This window comes from Danio rerio, chromosome 4 (genome assembly GCF_052040795.2).
Source record: "Danio rerio strain M-AB ecotype USA chromosome 4, GRCz13ab, whole genome shotgun sequence".
NCBI lineage: Eukaryota > Metazoa > Chordata > Actinopteri > Cypriniformes > Danionidae > Danio > Danio rerio.
The window spans coordinates 69,874,799-69,896,830 of NC_141024.2; the positions used below are offsets into that span (position 1 = coordinate 69,874,799).

The window sequence follows — 22,032 nt, forward strand, 5'->3', positions numbered from 1 at the left end:
GTCTGATTGGGGTTGGAACTAAACTTTGCAGGACACTGGCCTCCTCCAGGAGTTTGGACACCCTTGTCTTAAAACACTGAATTGCATTGTCCTCTTTAGTCGATTATCACCCACACTAAGCTCCCAAAATACCCAAATCTGCTGTGCATAAATTGAGTCCAAACAAACTAGACAGCATTGATTTTCCAATCCAACCATTCCCAAAAATCAATGTCGTTCACAATAAACACCAAACCTGACCTGTCTCTGAAGCATGTCAAAATCTTGGACCTAAACCTATCACGTAGAATCTTGGGTTTTCAGATCCAAACAGATTGGTGAATAGCTCTAATTTGCATGTTTCCTTTTTGAATGAAAAGAGTTACGCGTAAGGCTTCTCTCCACTGTGAAGTCTCTTGTGAAGATCAAGATTTTGTTTTTGAGTGAAACTCTTTCCGCACAGGAAGCACGCGTACGGCTTCTCTCCAGTGTGAGCTCGTTTATGGCTATTCAATGACTGTACATGAGCAAAAGTCTTTCCACACTGCTGACAGGTGAACGGTTTCTCTCTGGTGTGAACTCTCATGTGAACCTCAAGGTTTTGTTTTACATTGAATCTCCTATCACACTGCGGGCAGGGATATGGCTTCTCTCCGTTGTGAATTCTTGCGTGTACTTCAAACGAATGCTTTTGTGTGAAACTGTTTCCGCACTGCTTGCAGGTGTAAGGCTTCTCTCCGGTGTGAACTCTCTGGTGAATACTGAGATTTTGTTTTTGGGTGAAACACTTTCCACACTGCTGGCAGATGAAAGGTCTCTCTCCGGTGTGAACTCTCATGTGAACTTCAAGATGTCGTCTGTGACTGAAACTTTTCCCACACTGTTGGCACATATAAAGTTTCTTTCCACGGCGAACTCTTATGCGGTCTTCAGGATATGTTTGACTGTTCAAACCTTTTCCACAATGATGGCTAGAGAAAAAAGAGTTAGGTTTGGTTTTCTGTGATGAAGTCTTCTTAGTCAACGTGGATTGTTCTTCCGTCTTTAAATCATCGTGCTTTTCATATTGGTCCTTCTCTTCATTTTCATCCAGATCTTCAGTTTCATCTTTCAGTGTCATCAGTCCTAAATCAGTGAAGACAAGTTACCATCAACCAGGCACAAGCAACAAACATGAAAACCAGCAAATCCTTTAGACTCAAAAGGATTCCTGCAAGGTTAAGTGCTAAGGTGCTGCCCTTACCAAATTCACCCACCCTTTTACTACGGATAAAACAAATGTTTGTTTTTTTTTTAGCTAAACTAAGCTAACCACAAACTAACTATGTTGATGCTTCACTATTGTGTGCATTTAAGGTAAACGTGTGTGGCGAGGGGGCGTGGCCGAGAGCTGTGGGACCGGAGTGAGGCCACCGCGTAGGTGGATACACCTGCGGTGCGCACCTGCCTCGGATCCCACGGAAGGAGCTCTGGACCATAAAAAGAGGACCGATGGCAGAGGAAGCCGAGAGAGGACCGGGCACGGACATATTTTACTTTTGCTTTCCGTTTGTTTTGGTTTAGATGGCAGCCTCCGTGAGGAGCTGCCGTCACTGTTATTAATAAATCAGTTAAAAACTGCGTCGGTTCTCCGCCTCCTTCTTCCCGGCGGCCAAAGAGCCGTGAACTTTATTACAGTGGTGCCGAAGCTTGGGAGAAGGACGGACGCGTTGTCCAGATGCCCTCGTCGCTGAGAGAGAGGGGCGAGTGTTTGGGAGTTAACCCGAGTGGGGGAGAAACCCGGTCGTCTGCCCAGAGTGCCGGGGCGGCCTGAGGCTGGCGAGGAAAGGATCTGCCTGCTGCCGTCTCCCAGCATGGGAAGGAGCAGGGGACACGGGGCTCACCACCCGAGGGGAAAGTGCTGAAGGGAGCCATCCCACAGAACCCGGGGGAGTCGCCGCGATCCGCCATGATGCCAGAGCCTGCATCCGTCCACTGAAGCGGGAGCGGAGCAGGAGACCAGAAATGCCGCCAGCCAGCCAGGAGAACCGCCGCCGGACGCCAGAAGACGAACGGGTGGATAGATTCCTCCACAGGGCTCCCAGCACGTCGTCGCATCTCTCAGCTGGTGGAGGACCGAGTGGCAGCGTGTCTGGAGAACCGAACCCCAATTTTTTGTTCTTTTTCCTCTCTCCCCTTTCTCTGTCTACTCTGTCTTTCTTCCTTTTTTTTCCATCTCCTTCTCCCTCGGCCCGTCTCATATAGGTCTCGCGGGTGCTGTGGCGTTCTGGTTTAGACGGCAGTCTCCGCGAGGAGCTGTTTACCATGGTGGCCAAAATTAGTAGAGGTTTGCAAAGTTTTTGTTAATATAATGATTCATTCATTTGCCACAGTTAAATGAACCACCAACTATTCCAGCAAATGTTTTACACAGCGGATGCCCTTCCAGTCGCAAACCAGTACTGAGAAACACCCATACACTCTCACATTCACACACACTCATAAGCTACGGCCAATTTAGTTAATTCAGTTCAACTATAGCAGTGAATGAAGCATACATTAACTTTCGTATTAAAGACATTTTTCTTGGCTGCTGAATGCTTAGAACTTCCATTTACACCCTTTACATCTGGTAATTTGCACTGCGAAAATGGGTTTCAATAGCATTTTGAGTGAATCACAGAGTGGTTTTGTGACACAACTTCGGAAAAGTGTATGTTAAAGCCATTATAATCTGTCAGATGTGGTTCAAGCGCGAGAGAAAAACGTTCTCCTAGCTCACGTGTCTGCTGTCATAAATACAGTGTGTGTGTGTGTGTGTGTCCCCAGCCTGTCAGCTGATAGCTCAGTGGCTCTTCAATACACACACACACACACACACACACGCACGCAATACTTCACTGCATCATAGAGCAAACCAAATTACTGGACTGAAACTTAACAGATATGCAAGTCATGCAATTTACAAAACGCTGCTGAAAAATCCAGCTTAATCCAGCTTAGGCTGGTTGGCTGGTTTTAGCTGGTTGACCAGCCTGGTTTTAGAGGGGTTTGGGCCCTTTCCAGGCTGGTTTCCAGCCATTTCCAGCCTGGTCTTAGCTTGTCAGGCTGGAAAATGACCAGCCAAATCCAGCTAAAACCAGCTTGACCAGCCTGGTTTAAGCTGGATATAGCTGGTTTTGGCTGGGCTCCAGGCTTGGCTAGGCTGGTCAAGCTGGTTTTAGCTGGTCATCTCTCTGCCTGACCAGCTAAGACCAGGCTGGAAACCAGCCTGGAGGTGGCCAAAAACCCTCTAAAACCAGCCTGGTCGACCAACTAAACCTGCTAACCAGCATAGGCTGGTTTAAGCTGGATTTTTCAGCAGGGAAATGACCAATAAAAGTCTGTTACTGATACTCTGCTGGCTGATTTGCTGTTGATTCTAATCGCAAGCCGTTTATGTTTCGCGTGTTGTATTTACCCCGGTTTGTGTTTTTCTGTCATTTCAAAATGTCACTTTATTTTCACTTTGTGAAAGTTATTAAATCAATGTGTTAGTGCGACATTACAGTAGGCTATGTGTGTGTGTCAAACATTTTGGTGAATTACATGTGTTTGGGCTGGTGATATATTTGAAAGAAAGAGAAACTGTTGACTATAGCGATGACGAGGCTTTGTAGTGACACAAATGACCATTTTGTCACTTGAGGTGTTGTAGGGTTGTTTCTGACGCGTGAGAGCTCAACAAACAATTGTCCTCCAAATACTGCTTATCAGATTTATTTTTTGCACAGACAGTTCTTATGGTTCAATTTCCACTCACAGTCTGATATATAAATGCTCATAAAATCACATTGAATGCCTCCATAAAGCTCTTTCAAACACGGTCAAAAAATGTTGTTCTTCCCTCTAATTACACACCTGTTGTTCTAAGTCTTTGTCTACCTATATACTCCTCCAAACCCCCACTCCACCCAGTGGTCAAAAACAGCATTACAAAAAACATAATGGCTCTTACACCCCGGCCCCTAATTGTACATGGCAGGTAGACATAACAATTCAACAATGTACATACAAAGAGCCATTAAAGCAACACTATAAACATTGCATTAATCAATTCTGTGTAGGTGTCAAATTTAACAGTCTTTACCATCAGTCCATTATATTTCCATGTTGTCATACAACAGACAAAGTTTTGTCACGGGTCTCTCAAGTACACTGGTTTTAGTTTGTACTCGCACAGAACGAACAAGTCCATTTTTATCTGGAAAAACCTCCAGAATTCGCCCCATTAACCAAGACCCTCGAGGGGCAGACGAGTCCACAATGACAACAATGTCACCAGGAACAAAGTTTCTCCTTTCCTTATTCCATTTCTGCCGATCTTGAAGCAAAGGCAAATATTCATTTGTCCATCTTTTCCAGAATAAGTCACACATATACTGGACCTGTTTCCATCTCCTCTTGCTGTATAATTCAGATTTTTCAAATAATCCAGGTGGTAATACTGGTTTACCTTTCATCTGAAGAAGATGGTTTGGAGTAAGTGGCTCCAAATCATTGGGGTCATCTGACAACTTAGTTATTGGGCGATCATTTAGAATGGCCTCAATTTCACATAGTACAGTATGGAATCCTTCATCATCCAAAATCTGCTGATGTAGGATGGAATTCAAAATTCTTTTGACCATTCTGATTACACGTTCCCAGATTCCACCATAATGCGAACCTCCTGGAGGATTGAAACTCCACTGGACACCTTTCTGGAGCATTGCCCTTTGAATCTTGTTTTGATTCCATGATCTCAGTGATTCCTTTAATTCCTTTTCTGCGGCAACAAAGTTGGTACCATTATCTGATCTTATTTGAGTTACTTGCCCTCGTCTGCAGATAAATCTTCGAAGAGTGTTAATACATGAATCAGTGTCCAATGAGTAGGCGACTTCCAGATGAACTGCTCGACTTGCCATGCAAGTAAAGATGACTCCGTAACGTTTTACAATGGAGCGTCCTCTTTTAACTTCCACAGGACCAAAATAATCCACCCCAACATTCGAAAATGGAGGCAAATCGGGAAGGAGTCGTTCCTTTGGCAAGTCTGCCATCTTCTGCTCACCCACCTTAACTCCAAAACGTCTACAATGGCCACAACTCGATATAATCCTTCTGGCAGCTGCATTACCCTTAATGATCCAATATCTTTTCCTCAGCTCTGAAAGCATATAATTTCTTCCACTGTGACCTAACTGTTGGTGTATATGACGCAAGATGAGCGTGGCAATATGCTGATCCTTAGCCAGAATGATCGGATGCTTTCTTTCTTCCGGCATAGCAGAATTTCTCAATCGTCCTCCTACTCTCAAAATACCGTCTTGATAGACGGGATCCAATTTATACAGCTTGCTGTCTCGGCTTATTTTTGAAACAGGTGAAACTGACAGAGCATCGATTTCCTTTTTAAACTGTTGCCTTTGACTGAATGCAACAATAGCTACTTCAGCTTCATTCACATCCTGCAAACTTAAATTTGGTGTAACCACAGAACCAGTTAGTTTTCGAAGTTCTTTCTCCGTCTTTTTAGAAGTTACTCCAGAAGAGTCTAAAGAGGCTTGAATTTCCTTTCTCTTTTGACTTCGTTGTTTCAGAACTGTCTTTAATTTCAAGAGCCAAGCAACAGCAACCTTCAACTTTGTCCAGTCTGACAAATGAGTAATCAGCCTATGAGTAGCATTTGACTGTTCACTAACAAGAGTGCTATTTACACATATGTTCCTCTTGACTTCAGGATCATCTGCTTTAAGAGCAGAATCAAATATTTGTGCTGGCCATTCTTCCACTGGTTTCCACAGATAACTTGGTCCATTGATCCATTCTCTGTTTGTTAATAGCTGATCTGCTTTCAGACCTCTGGAGCAACAGTCTGCTGGATTTTGAGTCGTAGGTATGTATCGCCACTGTAATGGTGTTGTAATTTCTCTTATTGCAGAGATCCTGTTGGCGACAAAGGTAAGAAAACGTTTGTCCTCATTTTTTATGTATTTCAACACGGACGTACTATCTGTCCAGAATACTGAATAAACCAATGGAAACTGCATCTCTGCCCTTAACATTTTGTCCACTCGAGCAGCAAGCACAGCAGCTGTCAATTCAAGACGTGGAATAGTTACTGATTTCAAAGGTGCTACTCTAGCTTTACTGAGTAGGAATGTTACATGAACATCATGTTTTGTCTCCATCCTAAGGTACGTCACAGTGCCATATCCAAGTGTACTTGCGTCAGCAAAATGATGCAACTGAACGTTGGTAAGTTCATCCATTCCTGCTGGTTTTAGACATCTGTCCATCTTGAAATCTGCCATCTTCTCAAGCTCTTTTAACCATAAAGACCACTGCCTTTGGAGATATGAGGGTAGCAGATCATCCCATCCACATCTTATCCTACATAACTCTTGCAGGAGAATTTTTGCTGTAAGAGTGAATGGAGCCAAAAATCCTAAAGGATCATAGACAGAGCATACCTTTGACAGGACACCACGCCTGGTGCAAGGATGATCTTTGCTAGTTATTTTAAAATTGAAAGTGTCAGATTCAACACACCACCACAAACCAAGAGCTCTTTCCATTGGCAACTGGTCCTTGTCCAGATCCATCATTTTTATGCCCTGTGCTCGGTGTTCTTCAGGTACACTTTGTAGCACAATGCGGCTATTGCTGATCCATTTTATTAACTGGAAACCTCCTGCTAAGCAGACATCTGTGAGATCCTTGATCATCAAGACGGCCTCTTCCTCAGAAGGTACACTTTTCAAACAATCATCCATGTAGAAGTTTGTGTAAATTGTGTCAATTACCTTTTCAGGAAAGTCATCTTTGTTGTCCTCAGCAGTTCTACGTAAAGCATAGCAAGCACAACTTGGGGACGACACAGCACCAAACAAATGCACTTTCATCCTGTATTCCACAGAGTCCTGATTGATATCACCATCTGGCCACCATAGGAAACGAAGAAAGTCAGTATCTTCTTCTGCAACTTTAACCTGGTGAAACATTGCTTTTACATCAGCCATAAATGCAATAGGCTCTTGTCGAAACCTCACAAGAACTCCCAACAGTGAATTTGTCAGATTAGGACCCTGCAGAAGCTGATCATTCAATGATGTACCTTTAAAGGCAGCTCCACAATCAAACACCACTCTTAATGTTTGCTTCTTGGGGTGATAAACCCCATGGTGAGGGATATACCAAACTTTCCCTTCATCCTGTTTTAATTGATGTAACGGTACTATTTCGGCATAACCGTGTTTAATTACCTCATCCATGAAATCTTTATATTCTTGATGGAAAATCTTGTTTCTTTCAAATTTCCTTTTCAATCCAATTAAGCGCTGTTTAGCCACACAAAGGTTGTTTGGCAACATGGGAATTTCCATCCTAAAAGGAAGATTCAATTTATAATGTCCATCTTGAAACTCAATTGACTTGCTTACCTTTTCCATAAAGGCATGCTCTTCTCTTGACATTTCCTTCTTTTCAACAGAATTCTCATTAAAGTCATGATTGTATTGTTTACCAAGCATATCCTCCAATTTTCTTACAGAAATCCTGTTAACAGTCACACCTGAACATTTGACCTTATTCCTGCTTCCTTGGAGTGGTCCATTTACAACCCATCCCAATAGGGTTCTAACTGCATAAGGTCCATCTCCATTGCTGTTTATAACCTCCCAGGGCTCCATTACCCTGGAAGCATTTGCTCCAATCAGCAAATCCACATCAGCAGGAATTTGAGGAATCTCAACACCTTTCAGATATGGCCAATTTTCCAAATCCTTTTGAGTGACAATGTTGTCTCTGGATACAGGCATTCTTTCTTGAGTGAAGACTTCTGGAAGACTATAAAAGGTGTCATCAAGAAGGTTAGACACTTCCAATCCAGTCAAAACAGTGCTATTAACAGCCCTTTGATTGCCCATTGTTTTCAAAACAATATTAGTTTCCTTTCCCTTTAATTTCAAACTATGCATTAAGCGTTCTGAACAAAATGTGGCAGAACTGCCAGGATCCAAAAATGCATAGGTTTGAATTACCGTTTGTCCCTTGCTGGATTTGACTTGAACTGGTACAATTGATAATGCACAGTCTCCATCGTCACCGGCCCCTGTTTGACCACATGTTGTAAGGGCAACATGTGCACTACTTAAAGATGAATGACTTTGTTCTTGAGTGCACACTCTTTCCTTTTGTTGGATATGCAAAATGCTGGGATGCTTTTGACCACACACTGTACAAGTCAAGCGCTTATCACATCTTTTACTTATGTGTCCAAAAGAAAGACAGCCAAAACAAACACCTTTTTCCTTTAGAAAGTTCAATTTGTCTTTATGCAGCTTGTTTTGCATTTGTGTACACTGGTCCAATAAGTGATCACGTTTGCAGCACAAACATACAACTGGGGCCTTTGATCTTAAATCAGTCTCACAGCATTGAATTGATTTATTGTTGGTGACAACCGTTGTTGCAAAGCTGTTTCTAACTTTAGTCTTAGGTTGGAATTTCTGTTGCACAGGCTGGGTACTCTGGATATCACCAAACAAGGGATCTGATGACATTTTGACTTGACGTTCAACAAATATCACAATATCTTTAAACCGTGCTCTCTGCTTGCGTCTTTCCATTAACTCACATGCAACAGTTCTCCAATTTTCCCTTAATTTGTAAGGCAACTTCATGATGATTGTTTTCAAATTGCTTGGCATCTCTAGCTCTTCCATATAGTCAATTTCTTCCATTACATTACAGCATCCACGCAAAAAGAGAGCATAACTCTGCAATGAATTTACATCCTCAGATTTTATTGAAGGCCATGCCAAAACCTTTTCTACATATGCAGAAGCTATTTTGAATTCATTGCCGTAATGTTCCTTTAACAATGCTTTAGCTTGCACATACCCTCTTTGTGCATCCATATGCTGACAACTGCGCACAATCTCCCTTGGCTGACCTTGTGTATATTGTTCCAGAAAGTATAAACAATCTCTACTATTTTTGGTTTTGTCTTCTATTCCATGCTCAAATGCTCTCATAAAAGTTTTATATTGCAGAGGATTGCCATCAAACACAGGAATATCTCTTTGAGGCAGTGTGCTGGATTGTTGTTGTTGTACAAGCAGAGTGGTAATCTCATTTTGTTTTTGCAAGATACTACAAAGGTTCGAAGTTATTATTCCATCACTGTTCTGCATTACACTTGAGGATTGCATTTGTGACGTGAAATGAGGATCAATTTGTGGCACACTGTGAATTTGCTGAATCACGTTCCTTGAGCTTTCTTGCAGGGAGACTTCTATTGGCATATATGCCTCTGCATGAGGGTTGAGAGTAACAGTTCCTTTATCACAATATGCATTCATATCATCAGTGCAGGTTTTGAGAGACTGATTATTTAAAACAGCAATTTTTGCAGTAGCGGCTGCAATCTCTGCATCAATATCCAGCTGTTCTTGTCTATGTCTCAGCTTTTCTTGTTGTACCTCCAAAGCATGCTTTTCCTTTAAAGCAGCTGCACGAGCCATTAATGCAGCTTTCTCTGCCTCTGCCATGATTCGTGCAGAAGCAGCAGAAGATCTCCCACTACGTACACTGCTTGAACTTTTCTTACTGGACGATTTACTGGATTTACATGAGGATATGTTGGAAATGCTATCATCTGGATTAACATCCTCTTGACATACCCTTGCATCAACACCAGAACATGAAACTTGACTTTCAGCGCTCAACCATTTCTCAACATCATCTACAAACTCATCGCAAATCAACATCTTTCCATTGAACCATGTTTGTTGTTTTTCCTTTTCTTCACTGGGCAAAAGAACCATCACCGAATTGTGCATTTCCTTTGTTTCGTCTCTCAATTTGATGAATTTCTCAAAAGAACACTGCACCTCCTTTTCATATTCTCGGTTGGACATAAAATCCTTTATAATAGCCATTAAGTTCTTTGCCTTGCTTAGTTTACACTTTCTTGTCTTTTGCAGAGTTTCCAATTTTTCCAATAAAGCCTTAGGAGTGAGCTTAATGAGCCGCTTTTCCCTCACATGCTCTATTTCAACCTTCTCAAATGGCACAATAGTCTCTGTCTGTTCACAGGTAGCAGCACCATCATCATCACAATTCATTAAACTCATATTCACAGCTGAAATCGTTTGCCTCCTAAGCAACTTTAAAACTTAAGCAACCAATGCATTGGATTTACGCTATTGTGTGCACACAAAGTCATTCATTAAGTAGCGCTACACATACCTTTGTTTCATTCATTCAGTTCATCACGGCTGCTCCTCAAGAAAGTCCAAAAATGATGCATGATGATCCACAAAGAAGCCATTTTTTGACCGTGTTTGAAAGAGCTTTATGGAGGCATTCAATGTGATTTTATGAGCATTTATATATCAGACTGTGAGTGGAAATTGAACCATAAGAACTGTCTGTGCAAAAAATAAATCTGATAAGCAGTATTTGGAGGACAATTGTTTGTTGAGCTCTCACGCGTCAGAAACAACCCTACAACACCTCAAGTGACAAAATGGTCATTTGTGTCACTACATTTGTCAAAAAATGTTGTTCTTCCCTCTAATTACACACCTGTTGTTCTAAGTCTTTGTCTACCTATATACTCCTCCAAACCCCCACTCCACCCAGTGGTCAAAAACAGCATTACAAAAAACATAATGGCTCTTACAGGCTTCATTGAGGATGCCGTCTGACAACAAGGGGGAAATGCCTCACACACAATTGTTTTCCATCCTATTAGATCGCATTTCTAAATATTCAGTCCAGGGGTCCGTTCTTCGTACCTCGCTTAAATGATCTAAGATGATTTGGCAGATCCTGGATCTTTTCATCTTGATAACTGATCTCTCGCTAATTTGGTTCTTCAAACAAGTTCGCGAATCAGATTAGAATGTCTGGATGAACTGATCTGAGATCGCTGCGTGTGTTGTGAAGGACAGATCTATCGATCCTCGAAATCATGATCAGCAATGCCACGATTGGCTGACGGCACAGCAGCGTAATGACATCATCTGAGAAATATTCAATTATCCATGTGAGCAAAATTACATCAAATTAGCAGTAAACGGTTTGTTAAATATGACACACAAGAACTTTCCACATTTGTTGTAAACTGCAGGCTTTACACTTTCATTTGTCAAGACAAGAGTATTCATCATGTATTTCAATGCAAATCAATGTATTTAGTTCTACATTTAGAAAAGATTTTCTTTATTATAGTAGCCGTTTAATCAATGTAAAGAATAACTGGTTGTTTACAAAAGCATTTTCATATTGGTAAAGGCGTCTGCAACTTTTGTGAAGCATCACTGGCATATTAACTATCCAAACATGTTTATGACTGCATAAATGTATTATTGCTTTAAAAAACAGTCACATGTTGTGCATTTCTATTATACACAATTTGTACTAAAGCGATCTAAAAAGTTCATATCAATAAGTTTTCTCTTTGCACCACCAGGTGGCAGTCTTTGTACTTTCATTTCGAGGGTGCAGATTGCATACGCTTTATTAATATGTATAACTTTATTTATTTTATTAATGACTATAACTTAATATATATAGTTAAAAAATATGTACCATTTTCCCAAGTGTATATAACTACTACTGTAAGAAAATATCAGAATTCGGAACATACTTTCTGTATTATCTTTGCTTGAACTGAGCCGATCTAATCCTGTTTATATGAATTGAACCTGCTCCCGATCAGGTTTGAGCTAGCAGAACTGTTTCCATGACAACAACTCTCGGATGAGCTTTGAAGAACGAAACGAACCTGGATCGTGTCAAATCGTCAATATCCAAATCCAGCTAACTGAGTAATCCACGTATGAAGAACGGACCTCAGAAGGTGGTGCTGATCGACAACAGTATTAGTTCAAAGATGCTAAAAGCAGTTAAAATAGATTAAAACCATCGTTTCAAAGGTGTCCATGTGTTTATACGCATCAGCTGACGACCAGAAGTTCTTAGCATGCTCCTTGCGCATACACGCAAAGCATAATGGGTAATTTTACGCTCCAAAGAAAAAGGTCTGTAAAAGACTAGAATACACAAAACATGTCACTAATAAAGTTTTGAATGGGAAAAAGTGGTTAATAGCCCCTTTCACACAGTGATACCGGTAAATATCCGGAAAATTTACGGAACGACTTTACCGGTATATTCAAAAAAGCGCTGTTCACACAGGCGAGGACGTCACGGAAATTTTCCGGAAAAGAGCATTCACACATCCATTCCAAAATACCGGTAAATTCTGACATCATTCACCACAAATGAGCTTTAAACGGCTGCGCTTGTATTTGTAAACATTTGACTAAATTACAAACTCTTTTGATGATCAATATTGTAAACAACTTTCACAGGATCACTTTCTCATGTCGAGATGTTCATAATATGTACGTGTGCAGGCGCTCACAGGCTGTTTCATGGGCACACGCAAAGCTTGAAGGTAAACAAACAACGGCTTATCATAAGCATTTCATCGATGATTATTTGCACAGTTGGCATTAAGGAGAACATATAAACGTGATCTGACTAACTTCTAGCAGCTAAATGCGTCTGGAAAAATATTCAAAGGCTTTTATTCTCACAAACCGCGCGGACGTAAATGCGTCTGACTGTTGTGATTGGCCAAAGCAGAAGTCTTACGTCAGCACGTTCTAGACGTGCACGCGCTTATTCCGGAAATATTCCTTCTACATTCACACAGCGCAGCATTCCGGCAAATTGCCGGTAATGTTACAACTTCTCTTTCCGGAAAATAGCCAGAACGAATTTACCGGTATTTTCAAAAAGGACCTGTTCACACATACAACCTTTCCGGAAAATTGTCGGTAATTTTCCGGAAAGGTCTGTATGTGTGAAAGGGGCTAATGTGATGAATTAAGCCCCACATTCCAGTGCAGGAGCCAATCACTGATCAGACTTACGATTCACCGGTTGACTAATTAATCACTGATTAATTGATTAAAATTAAAATATCTTGGAATTTCATCACTGAACAATCAGAAGTATTCCAGACAGCCATAATGCATTTTAAATGTTCGTTAAACGTTGGGTGGTCCTTTTTGCTCCTCGAGCATTTAAATTTTTTTTATTATTGAAATTTGCATATTTGTAGCCATAATTTGTGAATTATTTATGTTTTTTTTTTCTTTTTTGGAGTACTGGAGTTGCTTTTGTTGATAAATTAAAGAGAAGATTCTTGAAGTTAACATCAGTTGTCACAACTCTTTAATATGTTCTAGCTGTATTATATAACTAGTGTCCTAAACATATATAGGCTGTAACATAGATGTTATATTTTGTAATCTTATATCGTACCTACTCTACATTTAGAACAGCCGTGTTAAACTCAGTTCCTGAAGCGACGCAGCTTTCAAATTGGAGATTTAACCCTAATTAAAAACACCTGATTTGACTAATTGGGCATTCAGGCGATTATATGTTGCAGTGACGCCATGTTGAGGCTCTCGTATGCCATTCTTCTAAACCCTCCTTCGCTTGTGTAGAGCTGCAGATCTAAATGAGGGTCAAACGACTTGAGTTCAGTTTTGACAATGAAAACCAACCTGTTTGTTCTTCAAGATCTTCTTGTTTCACTGTGAACACTTCTACAATCCTGATGTCTTCATTCTCCTCTTTAATAAACGCCATCTTTATAACAGTGTGAGGATGCAGTCGCTTCAGCAGGAGTTTTTCTCTGTGTTTAAGAGGAGAGTAAACAACAGCTCAGGTAAGAGAAGAATGTAAAATAAATATTTAAAGCGTTTAAAATAATTAATGAGGTATGTTGTGCAACAAACGAATCAAATCTGCAGTTTAGTCGATCAAGAGGAACATTTTCCTGTTTTTTTTTTTTTGTTTTGTTTCATTGAGGTAAAGTTTTATATTCTCACGTTCGCTCAGACACGCTCTCTAAACTATTTACCATGGTACTTGGTCTGAATTCGCATGTAAGAATGACTTTAAAACATTATTAGCGCCGTTTAATTGACTGAACAATGTTCTACTTTGATAGTCATTTGCTGATAATATGAATTCCATATTTAGAATTTGGTACTTTTTTTTTTTTTTTTTTTTTTTTGATACTATTAAGGAGAATGTGTGAATGTAAAACCAACTTTACCTCAGTAATATTTCTCTGTATTCGCCCCCCCCCCCCACACACACACACACACACATATGTATATATATATATATATATTTAGCATCTTTAATGTTGCTGCAAGAACGTGTTTAACTTTTTTTGCGGTATTTGTTGTGAATGAATTCATAAGCGTCCTTTTTTAAAGATTTGATCTCCTTGGCAGCATTAACAGAAATTAAGAGCAAGATAACTTGATTCCTGTCTTAAATGTTGTAGGTAGACATGTAACAATCAACTTTTTCTTTTTTCATAATTTCTAGTTTACTTTTTTAAATAAATAAATAATATATTTTGTAAATATGAGAGATGTCAAATTTGCTGCTATTTATACCCGTAATGATGTTGACGCTAGGTCAGCATTACTGTCAAATGTAATTTCATTGTTACAAGTACCAGTACAATGAAAAATATTCCGTTTATTTATAATTTTGTAAGAACGTTGACTGATGTATTTTTAATCGATGTTTACAATAAAAGCTTACAAATACAAACCTTTCATATGCTGAATCGCGAACACGGGGGCGGAGCCTCCGTATGATGTCACGTCGCCACATCAAAATAAAAGACTTGTCTATAAAACCATAATGACCAGTATTGAAATAGAGTAGTGTAGTAGGCCTAATTAAGTAGCTACAGCTCTGCATAGTTTAATAACGTGGCAGATTAATTAATGTTATTAATAATATTTATTATTATCGGCCACTTTAAACCTTTTTAAATGGTTTGAAAATTTAAACTACTGTGCTTTTATATGTAAACAAACAAACACAATGTCAATGTTTAAATTTAAATTCTTTTAAAAGTTTATTTATAAAAAAATGGTAGGCTATAGTTAAAGTTTAAAAAAAAAAAAAAAAGTGTTAACATATATACTATTCATCGAAGCCTGGAAATACTTCATGAGTATAGGCTATATCTCGTCATAGTCATTTTTGAGCCATTTTTGATAAATTTTGATATGTTGCATGTACATATGACAAATTGGATTACTCTGTGTACCAATAGAAGGCAGCCTATGTACCACTAGTGGTACACGTACCACAGTTTGAGAACCACTGGTCTAAAAGACATTATTTTCTATTAAAACTCAAAAGATAAACGCCTGATCTTCTATGGCAAATTTTTAATTCACAAACAGATATTTGCAAATATTTTTTATTTTAGAATAGAATGTTCTTGGGAAAAAAACTTGGATTTCTGAAATATTAAACAGATGTATTTAAAGAAGATCCTCGCTTTTTAGCTGCTTTCCTTATGGTAATTTAAGTAATTTAATTCATGTTTAATTTAGTTTGCTTAGTAATTTTATTATTATTATCATTATCATTCTCCTTTGTCTAATGGTATGTTATTTGTCAATCATTATATTTATTCTTATGACTTTGTGGGTTATTGACCTTTTTTTAAGATCTGTCTGTGATCCCTTGAACTTCGTTCTTATGTTCTTGTATTGTCAGGTTCAAATAAAGTTGTCTATAAAACCAACTTCATTTTCACATTTTTATTTAATTAAATAAAAATTAAATTTATGTATTTATTAAATCTCTTAGATTGGTTAAAAACAAGAAATAGATTATTGGAATATCATGGACCGGTATTGTGCAAATCACGCATACATGAGTCCACCTTTCCTTTTGCTTTTTTTTTTTTTTTTAATTTTTTTATTTACAGTTTTGTTTTTATAATATCAGCTTGCGCTTAACTTCTCATTGTTACTATTGCTGTCATTTTGTGTAGGCTTGAATTTTGTTATTTACAAATATCTTACTGTTCTCTGGTGCAAATTGTAAAAAAAATGGAAAGATAAACAAATGGTAATTTGATCCTCCTTTCTCATGTATTATCTTTAAACCTTTTAAATTTAAGTGGTTAAAGATAAGGATGTCCGAGAACACAACTATATTTTAGCATTGAGGTTAAGTTATTAAACTTTTTTTTTTTTTACTAAAATATATCATCACATATTTCACTTTAATTCCTTATTTACACGTATTAAGAGTGACCTGCGTCAGAGCATAGACTCTCCTAATTCTAAGCTCTTTAACGGCGTTTATTCCGGCATATTGTTTTATGAATTAAGAGACTTTTATTGAACAAAACTTTTGTTTTGGTAGCCGTGTGACGTCATAAGACCGCGGCGCGCTCCCGTGCTTGCGATTGAACAGAAGGTAGGCTCGATTTATTACTCCTGAAGTGTATAGATCAACACGGACCGTTTAATGACAGCGAAAGTTTTTATCATAAATGAAAAGCAAACAATTTTTCACTGAATGTAACACTGTGTAATGCTGCAAATCACGTTCACACGAGAACAGAGAGTGAACCTGACAGTACAGGCAGTCCGTTTTTACTGTAACTTAGTAAACATGGTCTCAGTCAATAGAGGTAAAGTTGGTTTTATATTCGCACATATGTTCATTAAGAAGTCTATGTATTGTTTACCATGTTACTTTGAATATTCGATCTGATTTAGCATGCAAGTATGACTTCTAAACAACATTAACACTCGGTGTTTAACCGACTGTAAACAGTGAAATCATATTAACAGCCAATGACTATCAAAGTACAACATTTGTTCAGAGTTTGCAAATAATACTTCGATGAAATTATATTATTAAGGGGAATGTCTGAATGTGCGGATATAAAACCAACTTTTACTCAGTCATTAGTTTTTGGCTAATTTTACAGATGTTTTCCTCAGTTTAATACTGACAATGTTACAAATATTAATTGTAAACAGTTGTACAAGTTCATTGCAAATAATACATCAGTGTTAAGCAAAAAAAAACAAAAAAAAACAGCAATAACAAAAATAAAAAGGGCAGACCGTTTTTAAAATGTCAGAATATAAGATACTGAAGTAATTTAAGCAAGCAATTAATTTGAATGCAAATAAGTATTAAAGGGACGTTTGATTATGATATCTGTATGATCTTAGTTGATGTGTAATGTAGCTCTGTGAGTGTAAACGACATCTCTGAATGCATGAGTTAGCATGCAGAGAATCGAAACTGCATTACTCTCAGGTGCCTAACATATAATATTAAATAGAGGTAATGTTGGTTTTATATTCGTTCATCTAGAAGTCTCTATTGTTTACCATGTTACTTTGAATATTCGATCGGAATTGGCATGCAAGTATGACTTCTAAACAACACTAACACTGTTTATTTGACTGTGAACAATGTTGTACTTTGATAGTCATTTGCTGCTAATATGATTTCGCTGTTGAGGCTTTGCAAGTAATACTTTTATGAAATTTTATTATTAGGGGGGAAAAGTCTTAATTTGCGAATACAAAACCAACTTTACCTCTATTAATATATTAATAAAAAATAGAATAAAAAAAAAAAAGACCATGAATACAATTACACATATAATGTAATCTAAAAATAGAGGTAAATGTAAACAACACGATTACACTTAAGGGCACATGGAAAACCAAAGTTGTGCAGGTGCAAAAAGCCTGTAAATATGATAATTATCTATATGATCAAGTGACATGATAAAGTTGTGGCACCTTTAATTATTTAGCTACAAATTCATATTTATCCTTTAAGTTATTGTGCCAGGCTTCAGCAAAACTGCTGATTTCCGTTTGCAGTTCCTGAAGGGTAAATGTTAAAACACTCACTAGGATAAATAATAATAAAGAAAGAATCTGTTTCCATTTAAACATCTACATTCACTTACATACACCCTACACATGGATATTTGAACACAACAGTACATTAGTACATAGAGCACCGTCCGCTTTTAAACACCAGCCTAGAAATCGAGGTAAAGTTGGTTTTATATTCACATGCGTTCATTTAGAAGTCTCTATATTGATTACCATGTTACTTTGAATATTCGATCGGAATTAGCATGCAAGTGTGGCTTGAAAACAACATTAACACTCTGTGTTTAACCGACTGTGAACAAATGTTGTACTTTGATAGTCATTGGCTGCTAATATGACTTCACTGTTTGGAGTTTGCAAATAATACTTTAAAGAAATTATATTATTAAGGGGAAATTACGAATGTGTGAATATAAAACCAACTTTTCTATGCCTAGAGCGCCGTCAGCTGCTCAAAACTTAGCTCAGAATTAATGAATTAGAATTAAAGTCTCTCAATGGATGCAGAATTAATTTCTCAAACCTTTTTCACCACCGCTCCACTCGCAGTTTTTATTCTTGTTAAATTTTTTTTTCTTTCTGGTAATTGTGATTTTTCATCCTAAACAGGTGAACAGTGAAGCGAGACGTGACGTCTATATAAACATGTCGAATGTTAAAGAGGAGAGCGAAGACGTGAGGATCGAACAAGTCTTCATAATAAAACAAGAAGATCCTGAGGAACAAACAGGTTGATTTTTACATCCTTAAAGCATAAGTCAAATCAAACACATGAAGCAGGACTTTGAAGAATGTCATACGAGTGCCTCATAAAGTGCTTTTATTGGACACAAAGCAACTCCTAAAAGACAAACTTTATATATATATATACATATATACATATATACATATATATACCTAGAAATGCAGCCTTACTAGGGTGCATCCTTCAGCATAATAAACACCTACAGAGTTAATCCCACATTTCATAGCATGTTTTATGAACTGTTTTTGTTAATTGCATAGTAAAGTGATAGAAACTACTGTTTTTTATTTATATATATATATATATATATATATATATATATATATATATATATATATATATATATATATATATATATATATATATATACACATACATACATACATACATACATACATAAAAAAAACAGTAGTTTCTATCACTTTACTATGCAATTAACAAAAACAGTTCATAAAACATGCTATGAAATGTGGGATTAACTCTGTAGGTGTTTATTATGCTGAAGGATGCACCCTAGTAAGGCTGCATTTCTAGGCTGCTGAATCCTCATCAAGCTCCTTCATTTGTTCCCAAAGTGGGGGTCGAGACCCTCCCAGGGAATTGCGGGATAATGTTGACTTCTGATTGCGTTTTGATTTTCCAAATATCAAAATCATTTTATTAAACCATTAGAATGACCATATTTATTCATAACCTACAGAAGAACAAAATAAGTTAAAAATAACATTAAGATGTTAATAAACATTACAAAAACGATACGTAAATGAGAAGCCATCAGCCTTTCAATTACGTAAATTAAACTTTCAATACGTTAAATTTAAAGACGCAGCAATGGCGTCAGCTGCAGCAGATTGATTATATGACACCAGATGAAACTTTGACACCTCTACCGCACTCGTGTACATTTAAAAAGTAATACAGGTCACAACTGAACATGGAGGGTGATCTCCGAGTGGCATTTTTCAAAATTAAACGATGAATAGACTTGGGCGTTTTGGTATGTCTGTGCCGTTGTGTGCAAGGATTATACATTTATGACCACCTCAATGAATATTGGGGGTTGCAAGTCACTGCTATTGTTATTTTGGGGGTTGTGGGCTAAACGAGTTTGGGAACCCCTGCATAACCTTTCTGAATTTCATTTTTAATTCTTTTGAACAGAGGATATTTTGAAGAGTGTTGGAAACCTGTAACCGGTTAACTTTTGTTTTTGTTTTTTTTGTTTTTTTTAATAGTTTATCTTTTTTCTCCTACTTTTAAAGTCAACAGTTACAGGTTTTCAGCTTTCTTCAAACTATTTTTGTGTTCAAAAGAAGAAAGAAACTCAAGTTGTTTACAAGTATACTGTGGGCTCATGATCATTTCAGCAGATCCTGGTATAATAAAGAATAAAAAAATCACACACACATAAAACACGTGCATAGACTTGTGCACTGCTGATTAGTGTTCAACAGTCTGATTGACACTGGAATAAAAGTTTTTCTATCTTCTGCTGGAGGGTAAGCTCATAAAATTTGATGGATGGCTCAGAATTCTTGTAAAACCAGCCATTTTTAGGTTTAAGCATTTGGAAAGAGGGTAAATATGAGGACGGGTTGAAGAGTTTGGTCCTTCTGTTTGAGAAATGCTCAACATTTGTGAATTTATTTTAAATTTATTATTATTATAATATTTTTTTTAAGCTCATCCTCAGGCTTTAGAAAATGAGTAACTGAGAAGCATTGATTTAATATCAGGTAAAAGAAATGTGCATAAACTACAATGGAAACAAAATTATTTGCTTTCTAGCATGAGCGTCAGTAAACTCGTTGATGATGATCAGATAATGTCTGTGATGCGACGCATTACTGGACTTTTGTAGCTTTTCCAGCTTTACACTGATCTGAAATGTGGTTTTGCTGTCTGTAAAAGGACTCAGCTGTCTGCCTGTCATAACAGTGCTTCAGAATTATTATTATTATTATTATTATCTTCTTGAGCATCTGTCTGCGCTCCCTAAGAGCGCTCTCATGTGTTCATTGTAGAGCTGCACAATATTGGAAAAGTTTGGCATTGCATTTTTATTTTTTCTCCCTGCTATAAATAATTTCACCACATGACTAAAATAGCTCTAATTGGAAAGTCATTACTTTAGATTGACTGAGAGGATTCTTATGGGAGTGAAATATAAATGTTTTATGTACTTGTAGACATTTATAATAAACAAACTACAGTCATAAACACAATGGAGTAAATATTTAAGTGAAGTAAACAGTGCTTTACAGGGCTCGAAATTGCGACCCATTTTGGTTGCATATGCGGCCGAAATTTTATCTATGCGACCTTAAAATATAATTCGGAGCATATGTGCGAGTGTTTAAAATTGTTGTGTGCGACCAGTTTTTACTGCAAAATATTCAGCACATGCGCGGATTCGGGAAACATTCACGCAGAATGCATCTCTAAGCTGTTTGTCTGCACTTGAAACGCGAAACGCAGCGCTCAGGAATGGTTTAAAACAGTTGTCATGTCAACTTGCTGCAGTAAACAAATCCAAGTCCGTAATGCTTGCCCCGCCTTCACGCTCTTCTTATTGGCCCACCACTGCTCTAGCACTGAACGCGAATGATTGGTTAATATCAGCTGTCAATCACTCAGTGCCTTCTGGCTTAGGAGGACAGTGAGAGCTACTACCGCGAAAAATTGTAAAGCGCTGAAGATGAGAATGAAGATAACAAACAGATTTAGTTTTAGAAACCATCTAAAGTTACAAATAATGACACATCTTATTAGTGACCATGTGCTGAATGTTACTCCACCATCTACACTTTTCCAAGAGTAGAAGACTTCTATTGGCTTCAAGTCCGCTATGTGGGAGAGTTTTCAGGTAACTGTTTGCCACATCTAGCACGAGAGCTTCTGTTTAATCCTTCATATAATCACCAGATGCTGTCTGCCGTGCAAGAGGCAGCTTTGTCAAATTTAACACCACGTACACCATCGCAAACAGGCTTGCACTGAGTAAACTAACATCGCTACTCCTAAAAAAACGGTATTGCTATTAACATGTATGCATATAATAGGGTACAGTATGTCAAAAGAATCAGTGCAATATCAGAAAGCACTTGTGAGAACAGCACAGTTATACCGTTAACAGATTCATTCAAGCAGTGCGTGCAGGGCCGGTGAGCGCTCCATGTATGCTTTAGTCACTCTGTCATGTTGTTATAAAAATGTATTTTCTTGTGATAACGGGATTTCGTTGAGACATATTTATTAATTTTTTTTATTTTTTTTGCTTGTTGGTTTGATTAGTGTTGATTTTTCAAATACAATAAATATGTTTGTATAACACTTGTAGTAACGGTGCTCATAATTGGTGGGTGTGACTAAATTCAGGCGCATCAGCCAACATTTAAAGTTAGGAGCACCGGTGCTACCAAGAAAAAAGGGTAATTTCGAGCCCTGCTTTATGGTTGACTGGGGAGTGTCTAACAGTATTCAAGTACAGGAATTAAATAATCAAATGTA

At 37.9% G+C, this 22,032-nt stretch overlaps 2 protein-coding genes across 22 annotated transcripts in view; one reads left to right on the forward strand and one right to left on the reverse strand.

The window, feature by feature from the left end:
• LOC148682386 (uncharacterized) overlaps window positions 1–22,032 on the reverse strand; it is a 104,326-nt gene that overhangs the window by 54,950 nt on the left and 27,344 nt on the right. The window contains exons 5-6 of the mRNA XM_088650223.1: window positions 656–817; window positions 366–571 (exon numbers count right to left, since the gene is read on the reverse strand). Of these exons, the coding sequence (XP_088506349.1) occupies window positions 366–571; window positions 656–817 (368 nt within the window). The remainder of the gene's footprint in view (window positions 1–365; window positions 572–655; window positions 818–22,032) is intronic.
• Window positions 13,481–22,032, forward strand: part of zgc:152938 — a 422,541-nt gene continuing 413,989 nt past the window's right edge. For 14 of the 21 annotated variants that reach the window (XR_015482190.2, XR_015482191.2, XR_015482193.2 and 11 more), the window contains exons 1-2: window positions 13,481–13,741; window positions 18,387–18,507. Coding sequence is in view for 5 of the 21 variants with exons in the window: in XM_087247574.2 (XP_087103700.1) it covers window positions 18,423–18,507 (85 nt within the window). In the remaining 16 variants the exon portion in view is untranslated. 21 annotated transcript variants of the gene reach the window in all.